Source organism: Vitis riparia, chromosome 16 (assembly GCF_004353265.1).
Source record: "Vitis riparia cultivar Riparia Gloire de Montpellier isolate 1030 chromosome 16, EGFV_Vit.rip_1.0, whole genome shotgun sequence".
In the NCBI taxonomy this organism is placed as follows: domain Eukaryota; kingdom Viridiplantae; phylum Streptophyta; class Magnoliopsida; order Vitales; family Vitaceae; genus Vitis; species Vitis riparia.
Window position 1 is genome coordinate 8,691,812 of NC_048446.1, and position 25,273 is coordinate 8,717,084.

General features: G+C 37.5%; 2 protein-coding genes across 4 annotated transcripts in view; one reads left to right on the plus strand and one right to left on the minus strand.

Moving 5' to 3' along the window:
• Positions 1-17,764, plus strand: part of LOC117933655 (probable isoaspartyl peptidase/L-asparaginase 3) — a 31,489-nt gene extending 13,725 nt beyond the window's left edge. For all 3 annotated transcript variants that reach the window (XM_034855131.1, XM_034855132.1, XM_034855133.1), the window contains 2 exons: positions 16,412-16,516; positions 17,395-17,764. In XM_034855131.1, coding sequence (XP_034711022.1) covers positions 16,412-16,516; positions 17,395-17,614 — 325 coding nt within the window. In that variant the 3' untranslated portion in view covers positions 17,615-17,764. The remainder of the gene's footprint in view (positions 1-16,411; positions 16,517-17,394) is intronic.
• Positions 17,765-20,306: 2,542 nt separating this feature from the next.
• On the minus strand, positions 20,307-23,231 carry LOC117933228 (receptor like protein 27-like). Its single transcript, XM_034854613.1, has 3 exons — positions 22,680-23,231; positions 22,451-22,568; positions 20,307-21,964 (listed from the first exon to the last, which is right to left on the minus strand). Exons 1-3 carry the CDS (start codon positions 23,229-23,231, stop codon positions 20,307-20,309), a joined length of 2,328 nt encoding a protein of 775 aa, XP_034710504.1.
• Positions 23,232-25,273: the final 2,042 nt, after the last annotated feature.

The window sequence follows — 25,273 nt, forward strand, 5'->3', positions numbered from 1 at the left end:
ACTTCAAGTCTAACTTAGAAAAAATTTTTGCACCGTGTAACTCATCTAGTAACTCATCTATTACTGGAATTGGATACTTATCTGGTACTGTTACCTTATTCAATGCCCTATAATCCACACAAAATCGCCAAGACCCATCCTTCTTCTTAACAAGCAGAACTGGACTTGAAAAGGGACTGTTACTGACTTGGATTATTCCAGCTGCAAGCATTTCCTTGATTAATCTTTCAATTTCGTCTTTTTGGGCATGAGGATAGCGATACGGACGAACACTAATCGGTTGGCTGTCGTCTTTGAGTACAATGGAATGTTCATGTCCTCTAATAGGGGGTAGTCCCATGGGCATGTCAAAAACTTCTGCATAATCTGCCAAAATCTGATGTAGAAATGGTGGCACATCGGACTTTTCTTCACCCAAGCCTTCTAACTGATTCAACTCCACTAAAATTCCAGTGCCCTCATGCTTGATGGTTCGCATCATAGCCTTTAGAGACACTAGTGTCTTCCCCAGTGAAGGATCCCCACGTAGAGTAACAGATTCATTACCCAGCCTAAACTTCATTACTTGAGTTTTCCAGTTGGTATGTGTCATACCCAAGGTCTCAAGCCATTTGATTCCCAAAATCACATCAGCACTTCCCAACCCTAGTGGTAAAAATTCTTCTACAACATCAATCCCCTGTAGATGAAGAGCTACCCCTCTGCATAATCCTCTCCCACGGACAGCAGTTCCGGTCCCCATAGTAACCCCATATTCCTCACTGTCATCAATAGGCAACTGTATTCTTTTAACCAAATCTAAAGATATAAAATTATGGGTTGCACCTGGATCGATCAAGACCACCACCTCCTGCTCACCCACCATTCCCTTTAATTTCATAGTTTTTGGGGTAGTTAATCCCACAACAGAGCTGAGCGAAACTTCCGCCACTTGATTAAGTTCAACCGCCTCCAAATCAGCCACTGCCTCTTCCGTAACGTCAATCTGACTCGATTCTTCTTCATCGGCGTCATGTATGAGAAGAACACTTAGTTCTTTCTTCTTGCAGCGATGCCCGGGTCCCCATTTTTCATCACACCGAAAGCACAATCCCTTCTCTCGTTTCTTTTGTAGCTCCGAATCAGAAAGTCTCCTCACTTCCCCGACGATCTTGGCTTCCGAATGATTTGCCCTAAAAATTGATCGGGAGGCTTCAGAGGGCACAATACTGCCCCGTGAAGTCCCTGTTCCTGCTCTTGTAACCCCACTAAAGGGTTTATGGGCTTTAGTGATCCACAATTTTTCCTCAATCCTTTGGGCCAAGTCCATGGCCCGGCCCAAATTGCTGGGTTCCAGAATCCTAACCTCCACTCTGATTTCTGGCTTCAGCCCGTTAATGAAATTACCCAGAGCTACTTCATCAGAAATGTTCTCTAATGGCGCCGACAACTCGATGAATCTCCGGCGATAATCCTGTACACTTCCGTCTTGAACCAGGGCTAACCATTGCTCGTGAAGAGTGCCGGCCTGGGTTGTTCGAAACTGCTTCAAGAGAAGCATCTTCATCTCTTCCCAAAGAACGATGGATCTTTTCCTGTTTTCCTACTGATACCAAAGCAGTGCATCACCTTCAAAAGCCATAATTGCAGCTTCAAGTTTCTCTTCATTTGTTAGCCGATTAAATGCAAAATATCGCTCCGCCTTGAGAATCCATCCATCCGGATTCGTTCCGACAAACGGAGGCATTTCGAGCTTCCGAAATCGGGATTCATGGCGAAATCCGGCGGAACCAGGGCTGCCATCTGACCCATGAACCTCCCCCATAAAAGGTCTGTCTGCCCTATTTCCCCCAGAAGAAATTCCTCCAGCCCGTACAACGTCTTCTTGCAATTTGATGAATTGCTCGAATTTGTGATTCAGATTCTGCATCTCCTCCTTTAGCGTACCCACTTCACGCCGAAATTCTCCCTGCACTGCTGCAATTACCTCCTCCATAGAATCCATACGCTGAGCCATGTTTTTACTAGCCATTTTCTCAAGTTCGTTACCGCTCTGATACCAATTTGATACACACAAGGCAAGAAATTAACCAGAAAACGTAGAGAAAAAGTAGAGGAATAACTGGTATTTCTGTATTAATGTCTGAAATGAGATATCTAAGCTTTCGAGAGGCTTAGTTCTCTCCCAAATGGGCAAGCCCAATTCTAGATCATTCTTTTCATCCCCTCCCCCCAAATCCCCCCTCACCTTTTATTCCCTTCACCCCTCTGGTCCTAACAGAAAATCTCAACCAAATACCCAACACCTCCTTTCTAACAGAATTTGCAATCATTCCTTCCACGTCAGCTACTGCTTGCAATTCCAGAATTATTCTTACGCCTAGTGTAGGTGAAGTGCACAGGTGGCCTAACACACTCTTGCCACCAAGCACTAAAATTGTCCTTAAACTCATGATGGAGCAGCCACATATTCTCAAACCTGAAAGGAGTTGGACCTCACTTTAAAGGATTAGTTTCCAAACAAATTAGGCTATGATCTAAGGTCCATCTAGGAAGTGCCTCTTGAAGACTTTGAGAAAAGAAATGGTCCCACTCAGATGGAAACAAAAATCTATCCAACCTCTTGCAAATAGGAACATCTCGCATGTTTGACCAAGTAAAAGTTGCATTTCTAAGAGGGGGATCAAACAAACCACTCTCCCTTATAAACTCGTCAAAACACCTCATGTTTGATGTTAACCTAGAAGCACCCAATTTCTCAGAGATCCTCCTTGTTACATTAAAGTCCCCTCTTACATACCACATTGGGAATGTTAGACCATATAGGTCTTGTAGCTCCATCCAAAAATCCCTCCTTCACAAAGGCTTATGTGGACTATACACTGAAGTTAACCAAAAGGAACCTTATTCACCAGAATTCAACTTCACAATTACAAAGAAAGACCCTAACACCTTCTCTATACACTTTAACTTATCTGAATCCCATATGATCACAATACCCCTCGAAGCCCCACAAGCAGGAAGAACAACTCACTCTCTGCTTCTTCCTTTCCAGACACTACCCAAAAGCCTCCTATCCCAAATTTCTCTCTTTGTTTCTTGAAGCATCACAATATCTTGATTTTGAGAATTTAAAAAACTTCTAACAATCCTCCTTTTTTTCTTGGAACCCAACCCTCTTGTATTCCAACTTATGATCTTCATGTAAACAGATAAAAGCCCATAAAAAATCACAACAAACCTAAGCCTCCCCCTAGATGCCACAAACGATCTTTCTCTTCCTTTTAAAATAGACCTTGTCCGCAAAAAGAGTACTTCTACTCTCCAACGCCACACCTTTTTCACTTTCTTTGACAATTCTGATCCTCAAACTCTCCAACACCGACTAAACCTTTACCATCTTCTTGTGTGTGAGGCCCTCAATTTGAAAACCTTCCAACGGGAGAGTGGGAGGTTCTGGATCTGGGGACGAACCTCTACCTGAGATGCAAAGCCCTCTGGGCTACTAAGTGGTTCCTATGGAAAAAAACAACCTTTAAGTTTTTGGTTAGAGGCTTCTCTAGAGGACGCCACACCTTCCGCAATGGGGAGGCCAACAAGAAGGCTAGACTCTTCACCAAGAAATTTCAAATTGGGAACATCCTGAGTAGCAAGGCTTAACTCCATCGGATTCGAAGAAAGGGGCTGGCACCGAATAAAATGAACAACAGAAACATAAGAGATGGGAAGAGAGTTTGGAACAAAAGCCCTAACCAAAGGTTGGACCTTCTCTAAGGATTCTGAGTTAGGAAGACACACCTTGTTTGACAAACTGCAGCACGAGAGCCCTTCGTCTCCCTCTGTCTCCACGGTGAATGCTTTGGAAATTTCTGGAACAGGAAGATTAATGCCTTAATTGAAGACTAAACTGCGTCGGACCCTGGCTGGATTTGCTTCAGCTGAAACACCCCCATCAAAATTGCATTTCGGCACATAAGATGACGCCTTAAGGCACTAAGGCCAACTTTTTGCTTTGCACCTTGCGATGACTAAGGGACCTTCTTTTCTTTGACGACTCTTGTGAGTACACAATCGAAAGAACGTCCTTTTCAAAAGAGTCTAAAACCTGAAAGTTTAGGGACGAAGGCACTGTAGGACCACCCTTGGAAGACCTAGCTTTACCCCCTTCTGTCTCGTGGGCTTGATTAACGACTGGAAAAGCAGGAAGCCCAAAACTTGCTTCTTCACGTGGGCTCTCTCCAAATTGGGCCCTAACTGAAGACGGGGTCTTTAAAATGGCATCGGGCTTAGTGGGCCTAGAAGTGCTTCCCACCATTGGGCCCATTTGACTCCCTCCCAGGCCCTTCTTCCTTTTTGAAACTCCAGCCAAATTTGAATTTGAAAAACAAGAAAAGGAGCAAGAAAGAGGCCTACAGTTGTATCTCTTGTTCTCTCTTGTGGCACCATGTGTCCTTACAACTTTTTTAGGCCTGAGAGAGAAGCTTCCTCCCGCTAAATCCAACTCGCCCCTGCTACGAGTTGACTTAGTTCTCAAAAGGTTGACTTCTTCTTCTTCGATGATTGAAACTGCAACCATGAAAGACCAAGCCCCATCTTCCACCTCTAGCAACGCAAGCAACACGACATTTGGGTGCATCTCCACCCTTAACTTTACCTTCGACAACTCTACAAGCTTCAAAGAGTCCTGTGCTACCTCCATTACCTTCCCCCAATTCTTCAGAATGTTGCTCAATTGATTCTCGTCCCACAAATGAAAAGGAAGACCCCTTAGTTCTATCCAACCCTTTCTGAAGTTTCCAAGTACTACAATATTTTCTCTTAGCGACCATCTCCTCAGAAAAACAGACCCTCCTCTCACTGTCATCCCCCCCTGATCTTGGAACCATTCGGCTCTCCCTATAGAATCCACAAAGAAACACCCCTTGTAAGCAAAAATAGGGGTTACATACACCATTCCTTTCATACCCATCATCCTCATAATAGCTTTTCCATCATAAACCCAATCATGAACTCTTCCTTGACTTTCACATATTACAGCTCTAGCCCATTTTCCAACTGGAAATAAAGCTTCGTTCCTTGGTCCCTCCTCTACAACAACATCTGCATAGGACTGACATCCTTTGTGAATGCCCTTACCCACCTGAAAATCTCCATACGCCTCCTTTGAAGCCCTTCCAGCATGAGCAGAAAATTCCTGCACTAAAGAAATCACCTTCCTAAGGGCTTCCCACCCATTGCCTTTAACACCCTCGGGAACAACCAAAGTTGAGGGTTTCCATTTTGTAACAAATTCTGTAATTTTCATGAATCTCCCCCTATTGTTGAAGCAAATCTCCAACAAATGAGTCCTAGTCTTGCCCCTAATCTTTCGAATAAATCCCCTAGAAACCTCCAACTCCACATCTTTCTTCAATTGCCCCAACAACCACACCAACTCCTTCTTTCCAAAACCCATTGAGAAGATGTAACTTTGGCTCTTCTTTATTATTGAAATCCAAGTTCCCCATGGGAACCTTCAAACTCAACCTCGAAAGCCTTCTTCTCCACTTTAAAACGCTTCGCCATTCTCAGCTAAGTAGCCTCGTTCTACTTTTTGGAACACAAAAACATCATTACATGGCAGTTTAGCATACATACTTGGTTGGGAACCTGAATCGAATTCATCCTAACCAGTCTCATCATGATTCCATACTCTTCACAACATCAATACGAATGAGTTCCAATCAACAAGGAACTTAAAAGTGGAAGAGGAAAACCCTCTTTTCATCAAACTTGTTCAAGCAGGATTCAATAGGGAAATCATGGAACCCAGCTTTACAAAAATCAATTAATACTTATACTTCAGAACAGAAATCAACTTACCTTAGATGAGGAACACCAATCTTTAGCAATCCTGGTAGTTATACTGTTTTACCGGTCTCAACAAAATTGTGCAATAGCAAGGAAGTTCATAAAAAGGGAGATCTGTCCCCTAAAACCAAGGAATCTCTATCTCTTATAATGTGGTGTTAGGTGTAACAAGCTGTTGTTTCACTTAAACAGCTACCAGGTGTCCTTTATCTGCGAATTATGAGTGTCCCTTCTACAATCAAGCCACCTGAGTGAGAGCTTGTGTAGTTGGGTTATGATAAGGACATGTGGGTTGTTTCCAGCTACAAGTTGGGGAAGAAACACAACATTCTAGCAATGGCTAGATGTCCTTTACATGCTGTTGATGAGTGTCTTGTGTTGTGTTCATTGTGTGTCATCTGTATTTGCACCAATAACTTGTGTGGCTGAGTTATAGTGAAGTTGTGTGGTCTATTTTCATTCACATTAATGGTGATGTAGCATTGGTCATGGGTGAAGAACCTCAAGTGCCACTACGTACAAGTGAACCTTGTCTTTACAAAAGAACCTTGCCCCTTTAGAGGAATCCACACCAAGCTGTCATAGATTTTCAGCAAGAATGTGCCACCCCTCAGGAATACCCTTACCTCCAGGGAAAATCAGAGTATATCTCCGTAGTCTCCATTAATCTAACTGAACAAAGAAAGAATCTCCCTGCACCATTGGACTGATGCTCCAAGTACAACCACCCCCCTTCAGCCCAAGCCTTGACGTACTCCTCTACATCTTCATCCCTACAATATGCCTCCACCCTTTCCAGCCAACAGGACATGCTGATCTCCCCAAACCTAATCCAAGAGGAGAATCCTTTACTCCTCTCTAGATTTTGACCTTTTAGCCTCCCATTGACCTCAACTGAAATTTCAAAAGATTTTGACTCAACTGCAAACCAGCTCCTCCCTCCTCTCCTTCCTGAATTTTTTTTGGTGGTTTCTTATTCTTATTACACCAAATTAGAACATGGAAGATTGGGAACATACTTCTATATTTCAAACCATATATGTTGTGGGAATGAAGCATGTAAACAAATTATTGATGGAGACAACAGTATGAATATAATGTCTGAAGTAATTTTTCCAAGGTTGAAGTTGCCAAAGGAGACAAATCCTCAACTAGATTTAACACCTTTCCTAATAGCAACTGGCAAATTAAGATCTAATATTGAAACAATGGGATGTATAGAACAAGATTCAGAAGAAATAACTAGTGGTGTAGCACAAGGCTCAAAGTCACCTATGTTTTCCAGATGCAATTTATTCCGATCAAAAGATTGACAACCTTTCTTAGACTTATCTCTTCAAGAATACATTTGTAACTCATGGAGTTTTTTTAGTTTCCTTTTCCTCCATAACTAGTTGATCTAGAAGAAATTTTTTCATGGTTAATTTCAGCCATAGGCAAGATGGAAGGTGGTTGTAATGTAGGCTAAGGATGCTGTAATGGAGGCAGAGGATTAGCAACAAATGTTAGTAACATCTCACCATCCCAAGGATGATCTTCCACACTTTGGTTCTCACCCTAAAAAGAAGTTTAGGCAAAATAGGGTTGTGACTTGAAGAAAATGACATCTATAGTAACAAAAATCTTCTTAGTTGGAAGATAAAAATATTGATTCCCTTTGTAGGAGAATAGCCAAGGAAGACACTTAAGTGACCTAGGATCAAGTTTACTCCTATCATGCTTTTAGATATAAACAAATGTTGTACAACTAAATTTTTTTTGTGTAAGAGTGTTGAACAAGTGAGAGGTTAGAAGAACACATTTAAGAAAGTCCGAAAGTGTCTTAAAATTGTTGACCCAGTCAAGCATTCTATCAATGAGATAACAAGCTACTTGGATAACTTCTCACAAGTACTTTGGCACTCCCATGGTAAACAAGTATAGGCAATATCAAGTAAATGTCTATCTTTCCTCTTAGCTATCCCATTTTGTTGAGGGGTATCAACTCAAGATGTTTGATGAAAAATACTATTTTCATTCATGTAGCTATACAAGGTAGAAGAAAGAAACTCCACTCCATTATTCTTTCGAAAAATCTGTGTTATACAACCAATTTTTCTAAATGCTTAAGCTTCTAAGAAAATTGATTGTCTAACATAATATCATAGCCTAGTTTGATGAATGGTTATGTGTTCAAGCCTCACTGCATATTTATTTCCACAATTTATTAAGCCCAAAAGAGGTTGATTGTGGTTGTTTGCCTATGCATGTGCCTCTCCACATGTTAAAGAGCATGATATGTATTGTGGACCCAAACTCTATGAGTTTAAGGTTTTAAGAAAGTTGTTTAACATGGGATTAGCCATGACGAAAATGTTGTTGTAACTCAGTAAAATAGCGTTGATATTTTAGGTTTCGGTGGAGCTTGATGGAAATTATTATGGAATATATCTCTTGCTTGAAATTTCTAGATATTTTCCAAATTTTTCTCCATTTATTGGATTTTTTTTTTTATTTTTCCCTGATTTATAGGGATTTTGTGGATTTTTTGGTTCGGTCAAAGCACATGTATGTCAGTCAAAGAGTTCTCAACCCTTTTCAAAAAGTGAGATTGGCATGCCTAAGGCTTGAACATGGTTCTTCTAGGAGAAAAGCCAACTTTCATTTGCTTAAGAAACCATGCCCTTGTTAAATTTCTTACCCTACATATTATATATAGTACATTGGAACATAAATTTTGTATGCATTTAAATAAAATGTTAAAATAATTTTTTTGTCAAAATTTTCTTTGATATTTTCTGAAATATCCATAAAATCCAACTATTGATATATATGTAAAAATCAACATTTTCATCCTTGGGTATCAAAGTCTCATTTGGTAAGAGGTCACGTGTTCGAACTTTATCATTTGTTAATTTCCTCAATTTATTAAGCCAAAAAAAAGAGGTTACTTTATTTCCTTCATTTATTATGCCCACGTGTAAACCCAAATGAGGCTAACAGGTGAGGGAGGATGGTAAAGTGAATGATATATGTTATAAACCTAAATCCTACAAGTTTAAGCTTTTAGGAGAGTTGGTAGTTCAACAACCTTAAATTTAGCTTGAAACAGATGTTGAGTCATTCTATGAAAGTTTTGGAACACTTCAGCTATTTCAGATTTTTCTTTAAGAAACTATACTCAGCATAATTAGGTATTTTAGAAGTAAGAAACTAGTTTGCCTCTTATACATTGGTCATAAGTGAAGGATCCTAAATGTCACTGTGTACAAGTGAAAAAGGTTGAAATTATTTATAGATTTGGATAGGCAAATTGTTGAAGAAGATAGGATCAGTTGAGATAATTAGCAAGATATTAGGATATTTATTCTTTTGTAATTTGTTAGACAACTGTATATTGTTAGGTTGTTAAGTTGTTTCCAATTTTAGTGTTGAGAAAATCCTCTATAAAGAGGAAGCCATGTATACAGTTTGAATATAGAATAAAAATACAAAAAATGTATTCTTTTCTATTCTATTTACATGGTGTCAGAGCTTCTCTAATTCACCCAAAAAAACTCTTGCATTTTTTTTTTCTTTCAGCGTATTTCTTTTCCTAACCAGTAGCCATGTCTGACATTTCTTCTGAGTCAAATCCACTTGTTTCCTTTTCCAACCTAGCAACTAAACCTGCAACCCAAACCCATAATACTGAACCCCATCTGTTCAGATTACCACCATTCGCCTCGATGGTGACAATTTTTTAAAATGGTCTCAATCAGTTTGCATGTATCTTAGAGGGAGAGGGAAGATCGGGTACTTGATTGAAGACAAGGTGGCACCGGCATTGGAGGATCCTCTGTACACAACCTGGGATGCAGAAAATTCAATGGTGATGACATGGCTTGTGAACTCCATGAATCAGGAGATTGGCTCCAATTATATGTTCTACTCCACAACCAAAGAATTGTGGGACAATGTGAATTAGATGTACTCTGATTTAGGTAGTCAATCCCAAGTGTATGAACTAATCTTTAAACTTGGTGAGATTCGGCAGGGAGAAGAATTTGTCACCAAGTACTTTAGTTTGTTGAAGCTTCTTTGGCAGGATATGGATCTGTTCAACGACTACAAATGGAAGTCCACTGATGATGCTAATCATTACAAACAGACTATGGAGGCTCATAGGATTTATAAGTTTCTTGCTGGACTCAATGTAGAGTTTGATGAGGTTAGAGGACAGATTATTGGCAGAGTTCCTCTTCCTAAAATCAGCAAAGTCTTTGTTGAAGTTTGAAGGGAAGAAAGTTGCCAACATGTAATGTTGGGAAAGAAATCTAATAGCGGAATTGTTGAAAGTTCTGCTCTTAGTGTTGCTGAAGTTTCTGCTAATAAAGCAGGCAGTTTTCAGTGAGGGCTTAGAGAAAGGCCATGAGTCTGGTGTGATTATTGTAACAAACCGCGCCACACTCGAGAAACCTGCTGTAAAATCCATGGAAAACCAGCAAATTGGCAGAGCAGCAAGCCTGGATAGAGAAGCAATCATTCAAATCCCAAGGCCAATGCTACTGTCAATGAATCAGAGTCAAGTCCCTTCAGCAAGGAGCAGATGGATCACCTTCTGAAATTGCTAAAATCCAATTCTCCATCGGGTATTCCTAGTGTTTCTCTAGCACAAACAGGTAGTGCACCTAATGCCTTTTCATGTTGTTTCAATTCTACTCCATGGATAATTGATTTTGGAGCTTCTGACCATATGACTAGTTTTTCAAATCTGTTCAACACTTATTCACCATGTTTTGGCAATGAAAAAATTAGGATTGTAGATGGTAGTTTCTCACCTATAGCAGGAAAAGGCTTGGTAAAATTATTCGAGAACATAGATCTTAAATCTGTTCTCCATGTTCCAAAACTAGCATGTAATCTTTTGTCTATGAGTAAACTTACCAAAAACTCTAATTGTCAGTGTTTTTTTCTATGATTCTCACTGTGAATTTCAGGACAAGAACTTGAGGAAGAAGATTGACAATGCTCAGTTGATAGATAACCTTTACTAATTTGATGGTGTTTTCTCTAACAAACGGGCTCAGGGCCTTAGTAGTGTTAGTTCTCTTTCTGTTTATGAACAAATAATGTTTTGGCGCTTAAGACTAGTACACCCTAGTTTTCTATATCTTAAACATTTGTTTCCTACTTTGTTTAAAGGATTGGATTGTTCATCTTTTTATTGTGAAAGTTGCTATTTATCTAAGAGTCATCGTACTACTTATTATCCAAACCTTATGTTCCCTTAAAACCATTTTATTTAATACATAGTGATGTGTGGGGACCTTCAAAAATTACAATAATTTCTGGAAAAAAATGGTTTGTTGCCTTCATAGATGATCATACATGTTTATGTTGGGTTTATTTGATGAAGGAAAAATCAGAAGTTGAAAACTTTTCCAAATTTTTTATAACATGATTGAAACTCAGTTCCAAGTAAAAATTGGCATTTTTCACATTGATAATGGAACTGAGTATTTTAATGAATTTTTGGGTAGTTTTTTGAAAGAAAAAGGTATCCACCATCAATCTACTTGTGTGAATACCCCTCAACAAAATAAATTGCTGAAAGAAAAAATAAACATTTACTTGAAGTGGCTTGTGCTATTCTGTTTTCCATGAATGTTCCAAGATACTTTTAGGAGGAAGCTTTTTTGACAACCTCCTATCTCATTAACCGATTGCCTACCAGAATTCTTAAGTATAACACACCACTAGAATGTTTTCAAAAAATCTTTCCTTTATCTAGAATGTACTCTGACTTACCCCTAAAAGTTTTTGGCTACATTGTTTTTGTTCACCTACCTAATCATAATCGGTCTAAACTTGATCCAAGGGCAGAAAAATGTGTTTTCATTGGGTATGCCTCTAATAAAAAAGGGTATAAATGCTATAATCCCCAAACCAGAAAAATGTATGTGAGTATGGATGTCTCTTTCATTGAAGATAAATCTTTTTTTGACACAAATTCTCTTCAGGGGGAGAATGATGTAATGGGAGAATTTTTTTGGGATTTATCTCCCACTCCATTACCAAATACAATTTTAACTACTCCTCCACCTCTTATTTATAATCCTGAGAAACAATGTGATAAGACTAACAAAAATTCGTCATATAGTGCCAAACATTACTGTATCTGAATCAGGGGGAGAATCAGTACAACCAAATATTGAGCGTCTGGTTTATACTAGGAGAAAGACCCATCAAAAGAGTCAAAGTCAACCTATTCCTCTTGGTAATGACCAATCTCGACCTTTGGGAACTGAAGCTCCTGATATCATAGGTAGTCCTACTCCTAACCTACCTTCAATTCCTGTCATTTCTTCTTTAGACCTTGATATTCCTATAGCCCTTAGAAAAGGTACACGAACCTGCACTAAATATCCCCTTGCCAAATATCTATCCTATAAAAAACTCTCTAAAACTCATAAAGCCTTTACCTTAAAAATCTCACACATGTTTGTTCCAAGAAACATTTAGGAAGCCCTTGATGATCAAAATTGGAAAGTAGCAGTGATGGAGGAGATGAATGCTTTTAAAAGAAGTGGTACTTGGGAGGTAGTGGATTTACCTAACGAGAAAAGAATTGTAGGTTGTAACTGGGTCTTTACTATGAAATGTAAAGTTGATGAGAGCATAGAACGATACAAGGCGAGACTAGTAGCAAAAGGATTTACTCAAACCTATGGTATTGATTACTAGGAAACTTTTGCTCCTATAGCCAAGATAAACTCAATCAGAATTTTGTTATCTTTGGTTGTAAATTTCAAATGGCCTTTACACCAGTTAGACATAAAAAATGCCTTCCTAAATGGAGATCTGGATGAGGAAGTATTTATCAACCTACCACCTGGATTTGAGAAGCTTGGATCAAACAAAGTTTCCAAATTAAAAAAAATCCCTATATAGTCTCAAACAATCTCCTAGAGCTCGATTTGAGAGATTTAGAGAAGCTGTAAAGAATTGTGGTTACTGTCAAAGCCAAACTGACCATACTATATTCTACAAACACAGAAAAGATGGTAAGATTGCTATTTTGACTGTTTATGTGGATGATATAGTTTTGACTGACAGTGACAAAGAAGAGTTGGACAGATTGAAAAGAAGACTTGCAACAGAATTTGAAATCAAGGATTTGGGAGCCTTAGAGTACTTCCTTAGAATGGAGTTTGCTAGATCCAAAGAAGGTATATTTGTAAACCAACGTAAATATGTCCTTGATTTACTTGGTGAAACAAGATAACTAGGTTGTAAACTAGCCAAGACACCTATTGACCCAACATAAAATTGCCACCCTCTAAAGATGATGAAGTGAATGATAAAGAATAGTGTCAAAGGCTAGTTGGGAGGTTGACTTACTTGTCACCTACATGTTCGGATATTGCTTTTGCAGTAAGCATGGTGAGCCAATTCATGCATGCACCTGAACAACAACACTTTGATGTTGTTTATAGAATCCTTAGATATCTAAAAGGGTCACTTGGAAGGGGCTTACTGTTTAAAGGTCATGGGCACCTACAGGTTGAAGCATTTATAGATGTAGATTGGGCTGGGAGTGTAGTAGATAGGCGTTCAACCTCTGGTTACTGCACCTTTTTTAGAGGTAATCTTGTCACTTGGTGAAGCAAAAAAGGGAATGTGGTGGCTAGGAGTAGTGCAGAGGCTGAGTTCAGATCAGTTGCTCTTGGAATTTGTGAGGTGTTGTGGATTAGACAACTATCGGAAGAATTGAAGATCTCAAGTACCCTACCAATGAAACTGTACTGTGACAACAAAACAACTATTTCAATAGCTCATAATCTAGTACTTCACGACCGAACAAAGCATGTGGAGGTAGACAAGCACTTTATTAAGGAAAAACTCGAGAATGGACTGATATGTATGCCATATATTCCTACTACTGAGCAAGTGGCTGATGTGCTTGCAAAAGGAATTCCTACAAAGCAGTTTGACAGACTAATTGGCAAGCTATATCTTCCATAGCTAACTTGAGGGGGAGTGTTGAAAAAGATAGGATCGGCTGAGATAATTAGCAAGATATTAGGAGATTTATTCTTTTGTAATCTGTTAGACAACTGTATATTGTTAGGTTGTTAAGTTTTTTCCTATTTTAGTGTTGAGAAAATCCTCTATAAAGAGGAAGCCGTGTATATAGTTTGAATATAGAATAAAAATACAAAAAAAATATTCCTTTCCTATTCTGTTTACAAAAATGATAATAATGATGCTTGGACAATTCTCACAATTACCAATGGAAATCAATTACCTTCTTATTCCTAAATAAAGTTGGGTATGAAACTTTCAAATGTGAAGAACATGAATATCCTAATCTACGATGCCGCAATTTAATTTCACTCTCATAAAACAAAAAGGTACCAACATGAGTAGCCTAAGACAAAAATCCAAAGACATCTAGGTCCTCAAAGTAATAGAGTCCATCCACCTCTTTAGCATTGCTAATTTTCTTCCTAATACACAGGTTCTGAAATGCATAATGAGTAGGAAAAAATTTAGCCACACAACTAAGATCTTTTATCAATTTTCTAATTGAATGAAGATTACAAGCTAGTTAAGAAACATACAACATTGGATTTAGGACTAGGTATTTAGAAATAGTAATAGAACCCTTTCTAGTGGCAGAAGAAAAAGATCCATCAACCCATGAAGATTATTAACTTTTTGCCTGCTTGAACAAGTGATATAAGTAGAAAACAAACTTAATACAGTAGTCATATGATTAATTTCCCTTGAAGACTTTGTTACTTTGACTTATCAAAAAAAAAATTCCCTTGAATCAATGATCCAAAGGTTTGAATTTCTTGAGGTGACATTCAAAGTAGTTAAAAAATAATTTGTTTGGTCTAGGTTGGGTGAGGAAGAAGGGTTAGAAAACAAGTGTGCTTGACCTATATAGTTGTTCCAATTGTTCTTTGGTAAAGAGATTTGATTCCTGTTTTGTATTTGTAATAGAAATCAAGATTGAATTCTCAATATCATCCTTCTTCTACTTGCCTCCCCTTTAATATCAAACTCCTTTGTCATCAATGGAGTCTAAAACCAAACATAGACCTCTTTTGGCAATGAAGTCCAACAGGGTTAATGGCGCCAAAAGATAACACTTGTGATTTGCATTGGGAAAAAAACAGCTGCCAGAAAAATGATATCAAAATGCAGCAAGTTTGCCTTGATACCATGTGCAAATTCTAAATATATTTTTGTTTCGTCTAACAAAACTACACAATATGTCATTTATGTACACTAGAAACAGCCTACGAAACGAAAATTTAGAGCTATAAATTTCCTAAATTACAATGAGGAAATCAGGGAGAAAAGTTAATTCAAAAACAAGAAAATATGCCAACTAGGAGACTATCTAAATATAGTCTACCATTCAGCTTACAAATCAGCCTAGAAGCAAGTAAAAATTTAGTGGTTGACTTTTCACAATTCTGGGCAATAGCTCTGTTCTAACGGTGGTTAATCCTCGAAGGCTCTTCCTTCCTCTCTAACCCAAGTACATTCAAGACTCTCCTTCAAGGTTTCCTTCCTAAACCCCTGAAAGGAAATTGTTGCCATCCAGATCTCTTTTGAGGCTCAATTGGTGAATTCTTGCAGGAGAGAAGTTTTTTCACAGCTCATATATTAAAGGACACTAGAAAAAGACATGGGCAATTGTATCATCACTCCTTTTTGCATACATGCATTTGGGCTCCGGGCTTTAGAAGCTTTCCTTATTTGAAATAAATTACTAGAGTTTACTTTATTATGAACCCTTGAGCATGCAAAAATTTTGAGTGGCAAGGACTTTAGTTTCTTGTCAGTTTGACTTGAAAAAACCTAGTTTGGAAATAGAAGAATGAGGAAAAAGAACCTGAATTTTCCCTAGAGCAGCACCTTGGTTGATTTGACATAGTTTCTTCACTCCCACTGTCTAACATGATGACTTCACTCATTTGGTAGTGTTCATGGAAGGTAGTTAATATATAACAAAAGAAGTGTACTTCTTTCTGATCTTGTTTTGGAGAGGAGATATAAATTGCAATCCATTAGACAGGAAGTGTCCCCCAAAATGTCAGCTACAGGAGGAAAGACCATAGTGAAGGGTTGTTTGGATCTGCAATAGTTGTCAATACTGACCAGTCTCATCTTCCATGATGAGTATTAAAGGTTTGGTTCTTTTTTTATATTGAGCATAAGGAGTTCTCATGTCATTTTGAAGTGTGACGATCTATTCAGTGATGTGAAATTGTGAATTCTTTTCGCTTACTTTATCCAGTAACCATATGGTATTTCATTCATTAATGCCTTGGGAAAAAAAAAATAAAAATACGGCATACTATTTTGGCCATCTCATTTTTTTCCCATTGGTCAAATAATCATCTTGGCTTTTAAAGTCAAAGTTTGAGTTTTGAACGGAGAAAAGAATACCTACTTATATGAAGTCATGATTTGTTTGAATGAATGTGTAATAAAATGCGTGTGTTTTCATTCATGGAAATGATGTTGTAAAAATATCTTGCTGAAATATAAAGTGGTTGATTAAGGAAAATCCTCAACAGAATCTCATTTTTGACTGCAGGGTGGGTGATGGGCCCATTGCAGGATCTTCGTCCTATGCTGATGATGAAGTTGGTGCTTGTGGTGCAACTGGGGATGGTGATATCATGATGCGTTTCCTTCCATGGTAGTTCAACAAATCCCAAACTTTTAAACTTCAGCCTGGAAACTGTTGTTTTTCCAGTTGGTATTAAAACAAAATTTGGAAGCTTCTCTTCTAAGTTAGCTAAAACTGGAATTTTTATAATGAAGATTGTCTAAATTGATTAAGTATTCAAAATCTTTGAGGTACTAAAATGGGCTGCGCTCCAGCTAATGTCTTGGTGAAATTCAAAATCAATCTTGTAGAGCCATAATGAGCCAACCTAAACAAAGCATAGGCTAGGCAGGGTTTGGCACTAGTCAGGCTCAATTTGGCTTGAACTCTCTATGTAGAGCAGTGCCACAGTGAAAGAACCAGGCTCTGAAGCTATGAATGCCTTTGGAACCAAAACTCAAAACCCTGCTCTTATGGAGCATGTCCTCAATCTCACTCAAATAAAAAGAGAAGGGAGGAAAATAGGAAAAAAGACAAATAGTAAAGTAGCATGTTTCTTATATAAATTAGTAACATGCATGGAGAATATTAATGCAATACTAGCTACAAAAACTATCACCTCTATATCTCAGTTAAGGCTCATCAAGCTTGGAGAGCTTGACCTGAGGTTTGGGCCCTCTTTATATCAAGGCAATCAAACTCAAGTCATTTGCTGCTCTCCTCACTTGAACTGAAAAGCCCACCCATCCATTCTATGCTCTCTCAGATGTGTGATGTAGGATGGATTGCTTCTCTGTTTTGGCTCTGTTCCCAAGCCTATTTTTTCCAAGGTCCAAGTGCTCTTGATATACCTCTCATCTCACCAACTTTAGGAAAGAAACTCTTTAGACACTGGACAAGAAAGAGATACTCAATCCCCTTTTCTTGACTGACTATTTGGATCCTAAGAATCATTTACCTGATTTCAGCTATCAAGTTGTGGAGAGTATGCGACTGGGGATGGAGCCAAAGCTTGCTGCCCAAGATGCCATAAAGCGAATTGCAAGAAAATTTCCAGATTTCGTTGGGGCAGTTTTTGCCATCAATAAGAATGGTCTGCATGCTGGTGCTTGCCATGGATGGACATTTCAATACTCAGTGAGAAGCCCAGAAATGGAGGATGTGGAGGTATTCACTGTATTCCCCTGAAATAGCAACTGCCTGCAATTATGAAAAGCCTAATGAGTTGGTTGTGCAATATTATTGATTATTGTTGATGATTTTGGCACCGTTTTTATTTGGCTAATAATACAAAATTGATGTAATTTCCAATGTTATTAGACACCTGTATTTGTAGAAGATACTTTTTGGTATCTATAATAACAAATAAGAAATGTTTTAATTGTTCATAAATATATAGTCTAATGCAAGGCTGATAATTGAATTTAAGATAATTCTGACTTAGAAATAGTATCCCATTGCATTCTGGTGGGGTTATGTGGAAAGCTGGTAAGCAACTAGAACAGCAGCAAAGGTAATCCTCTAGCTTAACCAGTTTGGATGTGTATAAATTAAATCTAGGGTGGAGAAGTTCTTGATACTCATAGGGCCCCATATTAGATGTGTTTTGAAGCCATAAGGATTAATAGATTTAAAGTGAGTTTGACAGTAATTCTAGAAATTGTTTATAGTATTTTAACACTTAATTTTTATTTTTATTTTTCAAGCATTAATGGTAGAAACACTTTCTAATATCATTGCCAAACACACTCTTACAGTGCGTTTAACAATGATTTTAGGAGGTGTTTCTAATTTTTCTAATACTTTGAAAGAAAAAAAATTTCAAATAGTAGAAAGAGTAGAAACGCTTCTTAAAATCACTATCAAACGCACTCTTAATTTAAAATTGGGTGGGGTCCTTAGTTTCTTTTTGGTAGTTAATTTTTATTTATTTATTTATTTTATTATTATTATTGTTATTTGCCTAGGATGCTCTATGAATCCACCTTAAATCTCAAGTGTGAGACAGATCAAGGTGGTGTGTGATCGTTCAACTTTTTCTATATTCTAAGAAGTTGATTTGTCCAGGTGTTTAATTTAAAAAAAAGTCAGATTTTTTAGAGATAACATAACGAGTATGAAAGTGATGGTTTAGAGGGTAGGGTGATTTTATGGTTGCTAATTTCATATCATTGTCGCTCCTTTCTTGGCATCCCAATTTTAGAAATACTTCGATGGAAAATCACCTATAAAGTGAAAAACTCCAAATGAAGTTGTCTCCATATGGAGTCATGATAATGTGAAGAGAACGGAAAAGACTTTTTTTTTTTCCTTTTTTTTTCCCTTTTTTTTTTTAAAAAAAAAAAATCATCTGTTGATATAAAAAAATATGTTGAATTCAAATAATAATACAAGGCAGTCAAATTACTTCTGGTATATAAATTTTTCATACTTGTGGTTGTTGCACCCCACTAGATAAGAAAAAGAAAAAGCAAATGAAGCGACAAAACTAGCATTTGCAGTTTATTACATGCCATAGGCGTCTTCCATTGTTAGTACCATCTCATTACTCAACAAAACAGGAAGTTTCAAGAAGAAAAAGAGAAAGAAATCAAACAATGGCAAAAAAAAAAGAAAAAAAAAAGAAAGAAATAGAGCGGTATAAGAAGCACATGAATTTAAATCTCTCAAGATAACTATGGTTGGATGATTTAGGGCATGTTTGACAACTATTTTTTTAAACATTTTTTATTCTTCAAAAAAAAAAAAAAAGGAAAATATGTTTGACAATTTAAAAATAGAAGATAGTTTTATAATCTTAAAAACAAAAAATAGCTTTATTTTCGGAAAATATTTTTTTAGTTATTTTCATTTATCTTTTGATTTTTTTAAAATAATTATATACATATAGAGTGATTAAAAATAAAGTATAATAAATAAATAAAAGTTATATTTAAAAAAATATTTTAAAATATAAAAAATAGATTAAAAACATTTCAGGTTTTTAAATAAACTTTTGTACTGAAAAACATTAGATAATAGTATTTTTCAAAACTATTTTTGAGAACAATTCCCAAACAAAAGCCTTAATTTCTATATCTCTCAATTTCTTCCATTGTCCATTTGGGTTATCACATTCCAAAACTTTTCATATCCCATCAATGTCATTTTCCATCCAAATGCACCAGGGAACCTTATTTAGAGGTTGAAAAGGGTGGTAGTGGTAACACATCAGGATTAGCCTTGAAAACTAGAGAAAAATGAAATAAAATAAAGCTTTTCCTACAAGTTTTTATTTACTTAAAGAGATTCCATATCGCCCTTGAATTTTCTGTTTTATGGTTAGGTGCTCAAAGATTGAATTTTTTGCCTTTATTTCAAATCAAAGACTTGCATACAAGTTCTAAGGTTGATGTAGAGGAGCCCAAAGTATAGTTTCACTGAGCCAACTATAAGAAGGTTTGCATGTAAAACAACCTCAAGGGACTTGTACTACTGCTTAACTTCCCATTAAATAGCTTAACTCCAATGCAAGGCAACTTTCATTTTGCTTTTGTCCTTTTTCTATGTGAAATAGATAGAAGAATCTAATACATGCGAGTTAGTGATAGTACTTACTAATATGTAAGCGCGCAACTTGATAAAAGGAAGAAGGAATGATAAGAGAAATGACAAGAATAACACCTTAAATTTGTAGTTCAATACAAGCCATAATCAAGTTGCATTGCTACACTACATATTATTAAGAAACCCAAGCAGTTTTACATCCATTTGCCAACACAAACACAAGTTGAAGTAACACCATGACTAGAAAGGAAAAAGAAATGAAGAAAGAAGTCCAACAATTCAAGCAATATACATAGATTAAGAAATCTTTCAAGGAAATTTGGGTCAGATAAATTTAGCTTTTGTTCCCCCTTTTTTCTTTCCTTGTCCATTTTCTTTGTTGCTTTCCAAAGGTTTTCACGAACCACTCATGTTTCCATGAGGTCAAGCAGTACCCAATTGAAACTCCGATTACTAGCCCACTTCCGTATCCCATTAGTACAAATTTCCAATCAAATTCACTAGTTGAACCTTGTTTAGAGGATGAAGATGTTGGTGGTGATGCCTCAAAACTTCCACATGCCCTTAACAAAGTACTTCCACACAATCCCGGGTTCCCATCAAAGGAAGCATTTGGAAATGTTGTAAATTGATTTCCTTGTGGTATAGGCCCCGTCAGATGATTATGAGACACATTGAAGAATGCAAGGAATGTTATCCTTGATAGTTGCAAAGGGATCTCTCCTGAGAGTTGGTTTTGGGAAAGATCCAATGACTCTAACTGTGGTAGGTTCCCCAAGGAGGATGGGATATGGCCAGTAAGATTGTTGTCGCCAAGGTTCAGCAAATGAAGCCCCTTGAGGTTCCCAGTGGAGGTTGGAATTTGTCCTTTGAAATTGTTGCCTGAGAAATCAATTGCTATGAAAATATCAGGGATCTTCTCATAAAACCTCTGCATACCTTTATTTGTCATTGTCATTGAGTACAAGTAATGGCCAGTCCATGTATACCCTAGGTTTCCAAACTCTGGGCGCACCTGCATGTACCTAAGATCGTTTGCAATATCTGTAAGTTTCATGGCATCCCAATTTTGGAAATAGTCTGATGGTAAATCACCTATAAACTTATTGTCAGAGAGATCGATGATGCGTAACTTGGGAAACCTGAAATTCGAGTGCCAGCTCTCTATTGCACCATGGAATTTGTTGGATCTCAAAATAAGAACTTGTAGCTGTGGAAGGGCTCCAAGCCAAAAAGGGAAAATATCATCGATTTGATTGTTTCCGAGAACAAGGTGCTCGAGCATCATGCAATTGGCAAATGATCTTGGTATTTGGCCTTGGAATTGATTTTCACCTAAATCAATCACCCTCAAATTGTTTGTCACTGTGCATGTTTGAGGAATGGGGCCATCAAGGCTGTTGCTTCCCAGATCCAGTACGGACAGAGATTTGCTCAAGTTGGCCAGACATTGGGGAATCCTGCCACTCAAATTGTTACTAGACAAATCAAGTAACATAAGAGAACTCATGTTGCAAATAAGTGGCGAAATTTCTCCGATCAGTTTATTTCTGGAGACTGAATAATATTCAATGGTTGACGGTGGTGGAATTGGAAGTGGTCCTTGCAACATGTTAGAATCAAGCATTAAAATGCTTAACCTGGACCATGGAAGCACAACTGGATGTTGGTCAAAGCCGGTTAAAAGGTTTCCAGAAAGGTCAAGAGACCCTAGGTTTTCTTGGCTTATGTTCCAAATCCACTTTGGAATTAGACCATGAATTTTATTATTGGCAAGGGAGAGCACCACCAATTCATCTTGGTTCCGCAGGAAATCAGGAAACTCAGTTAAGTTGCATGAATCCAATCCTAAAAGCTTAAATTTAGGGAGAGTAACATTGGTTCTGGTGTAACCGAGCAATGATAACCTGTTGCCTGATAATTGGAAACTGGTGAGGTTTTTGAGCTTAAGTAACATGTTAAGTTCCACTGTCCCATTCAAGGAATTTCCTCCTACAGAAAGAGATTGAAGATTTACAAGTTCAAATAATGAACTTGGGATTCCACCTTCTAAATTGTTTGTCCCAAGTTCTAATACAGTTAATTGGGTGAGGTTCATGAGCCAAGATGGGATCTGACCACTTAATTGATTTTCTGCGAGAGTCAAAGTAGTTAGTTGACTCATATTTACAAGAGAGAATGGGATTTCTCCAATTAAATTTATTTGGCGGAGATGCAAAGCAGTGAGTTTTGTTTGCTCACCAAGCCAAGCAAGGGTCCCAACACTGAAATTATTAAAAGAAAGGACTAAAAAAGTGAGTTGGGTAAGATTTGCCAAGGAAGAAGGAATTTGGCCACTAAAAGAGTTATTTGAAAGGTCTAAATAGGATAACTGGGGAAGGTGACCAAGTGGAGATGGGACCAACCCAGTGAAATTGCATGAGCTGATGTCCAACTCAGTCAAAGAACCAAGCCTCCCAATTGAAGTTGGTAACTCACCAGAAAAACTCGTACCATAAAGATGCAACTCTTTTAACGGACTGGTTTCCTGAAATTCAGGCAAGTAACCAATCAGATCTGGATTGTAACTCACACTAAGAATCTTTAGGCTTGGTAGCTGAAAAATGTTCGTTGGGAATTCACCATGCAATCCACATTCTCTGAGGAAGAGAGTTGTCAATGAAGATAAATTTGCCAACTCATGAGGTATTGTTGAAGAAATGTTCACCTGGCTTAGACGAAGTTTCTTTAAGTGGGCAAAGTTCTGAACCAGATTTCTCAAGCTAGGCTTTTGAAGCTGCAACATTGGGTTTGCCGAGAGATCAAGGAAAACCAATTTGGACAGTGCTAAGAGTTCTGATGGGATTTGGCCAGAGAATCTAGCATAAGAGAGATCGAGACTCCTAAGCCTTGAAAGTTGACCAACACCAAATGGGATCTCAGAGTAATTGAAATGATTATGAGAGAGGTCAAGCCTCCGGAGATGAGCAAGACTGAAGAGGGTGTTGCTGGAGTTGATAGAACCATAGAGACAACTGCTGGCAAGGTGAAGGCCGATCACATGGCCAGTCTCCCTGTCACACTCAACACCATCCCAAGAGCAGCAATCACTTCCTTCTCCTTCTCCATGGGATTTCCACATTGCAAGTTTTGGATAAGCAGAAGGATCACCAGAGGCATGCCCATCAATCAAAAAGCTTTGCTTGAACTGAATCAAGGCAGAGCTCTCACTATCATGGCACAGTGGGTGCTGCATAAAAGAGGAAGAGTCAGCCACCATTGGATAAAAAGATGAGAGTAAAAGGAGAAAGCGCATGAAGATGAAGAGACACAAAGTTGAGCCCATATTTTCAATGGATAATAAGAAAGCAAATGGGAGTGATAAGGGTTCACAGCCAGGATCCATAGTCTTATATAGTAATGAGCAAGGTGCATTGACTGCAATCCAGTAGACTAGTCTGCCCATAAATTTTAAACCGTTTCAGAATGAGCCCCTGTTATTAATATTAAAATCTGACTCACAAGTCAAGTCATCTCCGTAGGCTTAGGGGTGACATTAAGCAAAATCTCTATTTATTAAATGACCCGCGTTTACTTAAGCTGATGAACTGCCTCTCTCTTCTATTGGTGACTTGATAGAAGCTCTGGTGGAGCCCAAATTTCCATTGGTGCTGAGACCGGGAAACGCTTATTCAGAAGGGTAAAAGGGCAGGCTCAACTCAATTTTCAATTTGTTTTTGCGGCCCAGCCCGCCGGCCAAGCTCAATTTTCAATTTGTTTTGGCAGGCCGGCTCAACTCAATTTCCAATTTGTTTTTGCGGCCCAGCCCGCCGGCCAGGCTCAACTCAATTTTCGATTTGTTTTTTCGGCCCAGCCCGCCGGCCAAGCTCAATTTTTAATTTGTTTGAGCCCAGGCCCCCAAAGCTTAAATTTCAATTACCACTAGATAATCTTCTCTTTTGAGATTTTTTTTTTTTTTTACATAATAAATATGTTAAAGCTCATTATTAAAAAAAATTAATTCTAATTATGTTATTTTAAACTTTATTTAAAAACCATCATTATAATTTTCTTAACAAGACCTACCGGCTTCATAGCAACTAAACATCAAATTCCAGGACAGGTACAGGGCCAATTTTGACGCAGAAGAAGGGCTACCAGGTTACCAAACACTAAGCTAAACCACCTACGTACAATCCAAAACCGTCCTTACCGACATTTAGTAAAGCTCAAAACTGAACCCAAAGGGACAACAAAAACTCAATTTGCAGCAGCTACAGTAGCATACGATCAAATGCCAATGGCTAAGTCACCTCACTAAACAAACATGCACTGATGGGCAGGCACCAGTTGCTGTATCCAACCAGTTCAGATAGGCAAATAGTTAAAGATGGAAACAGATGAATGCAATGGACAACCCAACCAGCTAAAAATTGCTTGCAAATAAGCTCTACTTTGAATGTCCATAAATTAGATTATTGTAGTGCTGTAAACAAGTATAATGATTGAATAAATCATTATATTATTAAAATCTAATTATTAGATTTTTATCTTTAAAATACTTTCATTTTTTTTTAACATTTTATAATGAACTACATAAAATATAAATATCATAAAGCCCAAGAGAGAAAAAAATGTATAAAAAAAAATTATTTGAAAATATAGTAAGGATGTGTTTGACAGTGATTTTAAAAAATATTTTCATTTTTTTTAGTATCTTGAGAATATTAGAAGTAATTCCAAAAATCACATTATCAAATGAACAGTAAGTAATTTTATTTTGAGTAGTTATTCTAGTTTCTATTTTTGAGTTGTTAAGTCTTTGAAGGTTTCAAAATGTTAGGAGTTTCTATTTTGTTTAGTGTGAGCAATTATAAATAGAAGATTATGTAATGTTTGAAAAAAAAAGTGATAGAAGATAATAAATTTTTAATTCTCCTAAATTTATCTTCATTTGTAATTGTTTGTTTTTCTCTATCAACCTCATTACTCCAACCAAATTGGCATCAACGCTTTCGCATATCCAACAATTTGGTATCAAAGCCATACAAAAAAAAGGGCAAGTGGGATGCACTCGTTTCAAGTTCCTCAATTCAACAAAGACAACTATGATAATTGGAGTATCTAGATGAAGACTTTGCTTGGTTGACAAGATACATGAGAGGTTGTAGAGGAAGGCTACAAAGAGCCATAAGATGAAACCACTTTATCCCTAATCAAAGACATTTTTTGAAAGATATGAGGAAGAGAGACAATAAAGCTCTCACCATCATCTATTAAACAATGGATGAAGGCACTTTTGAGAATATTTCAAGTGCAATC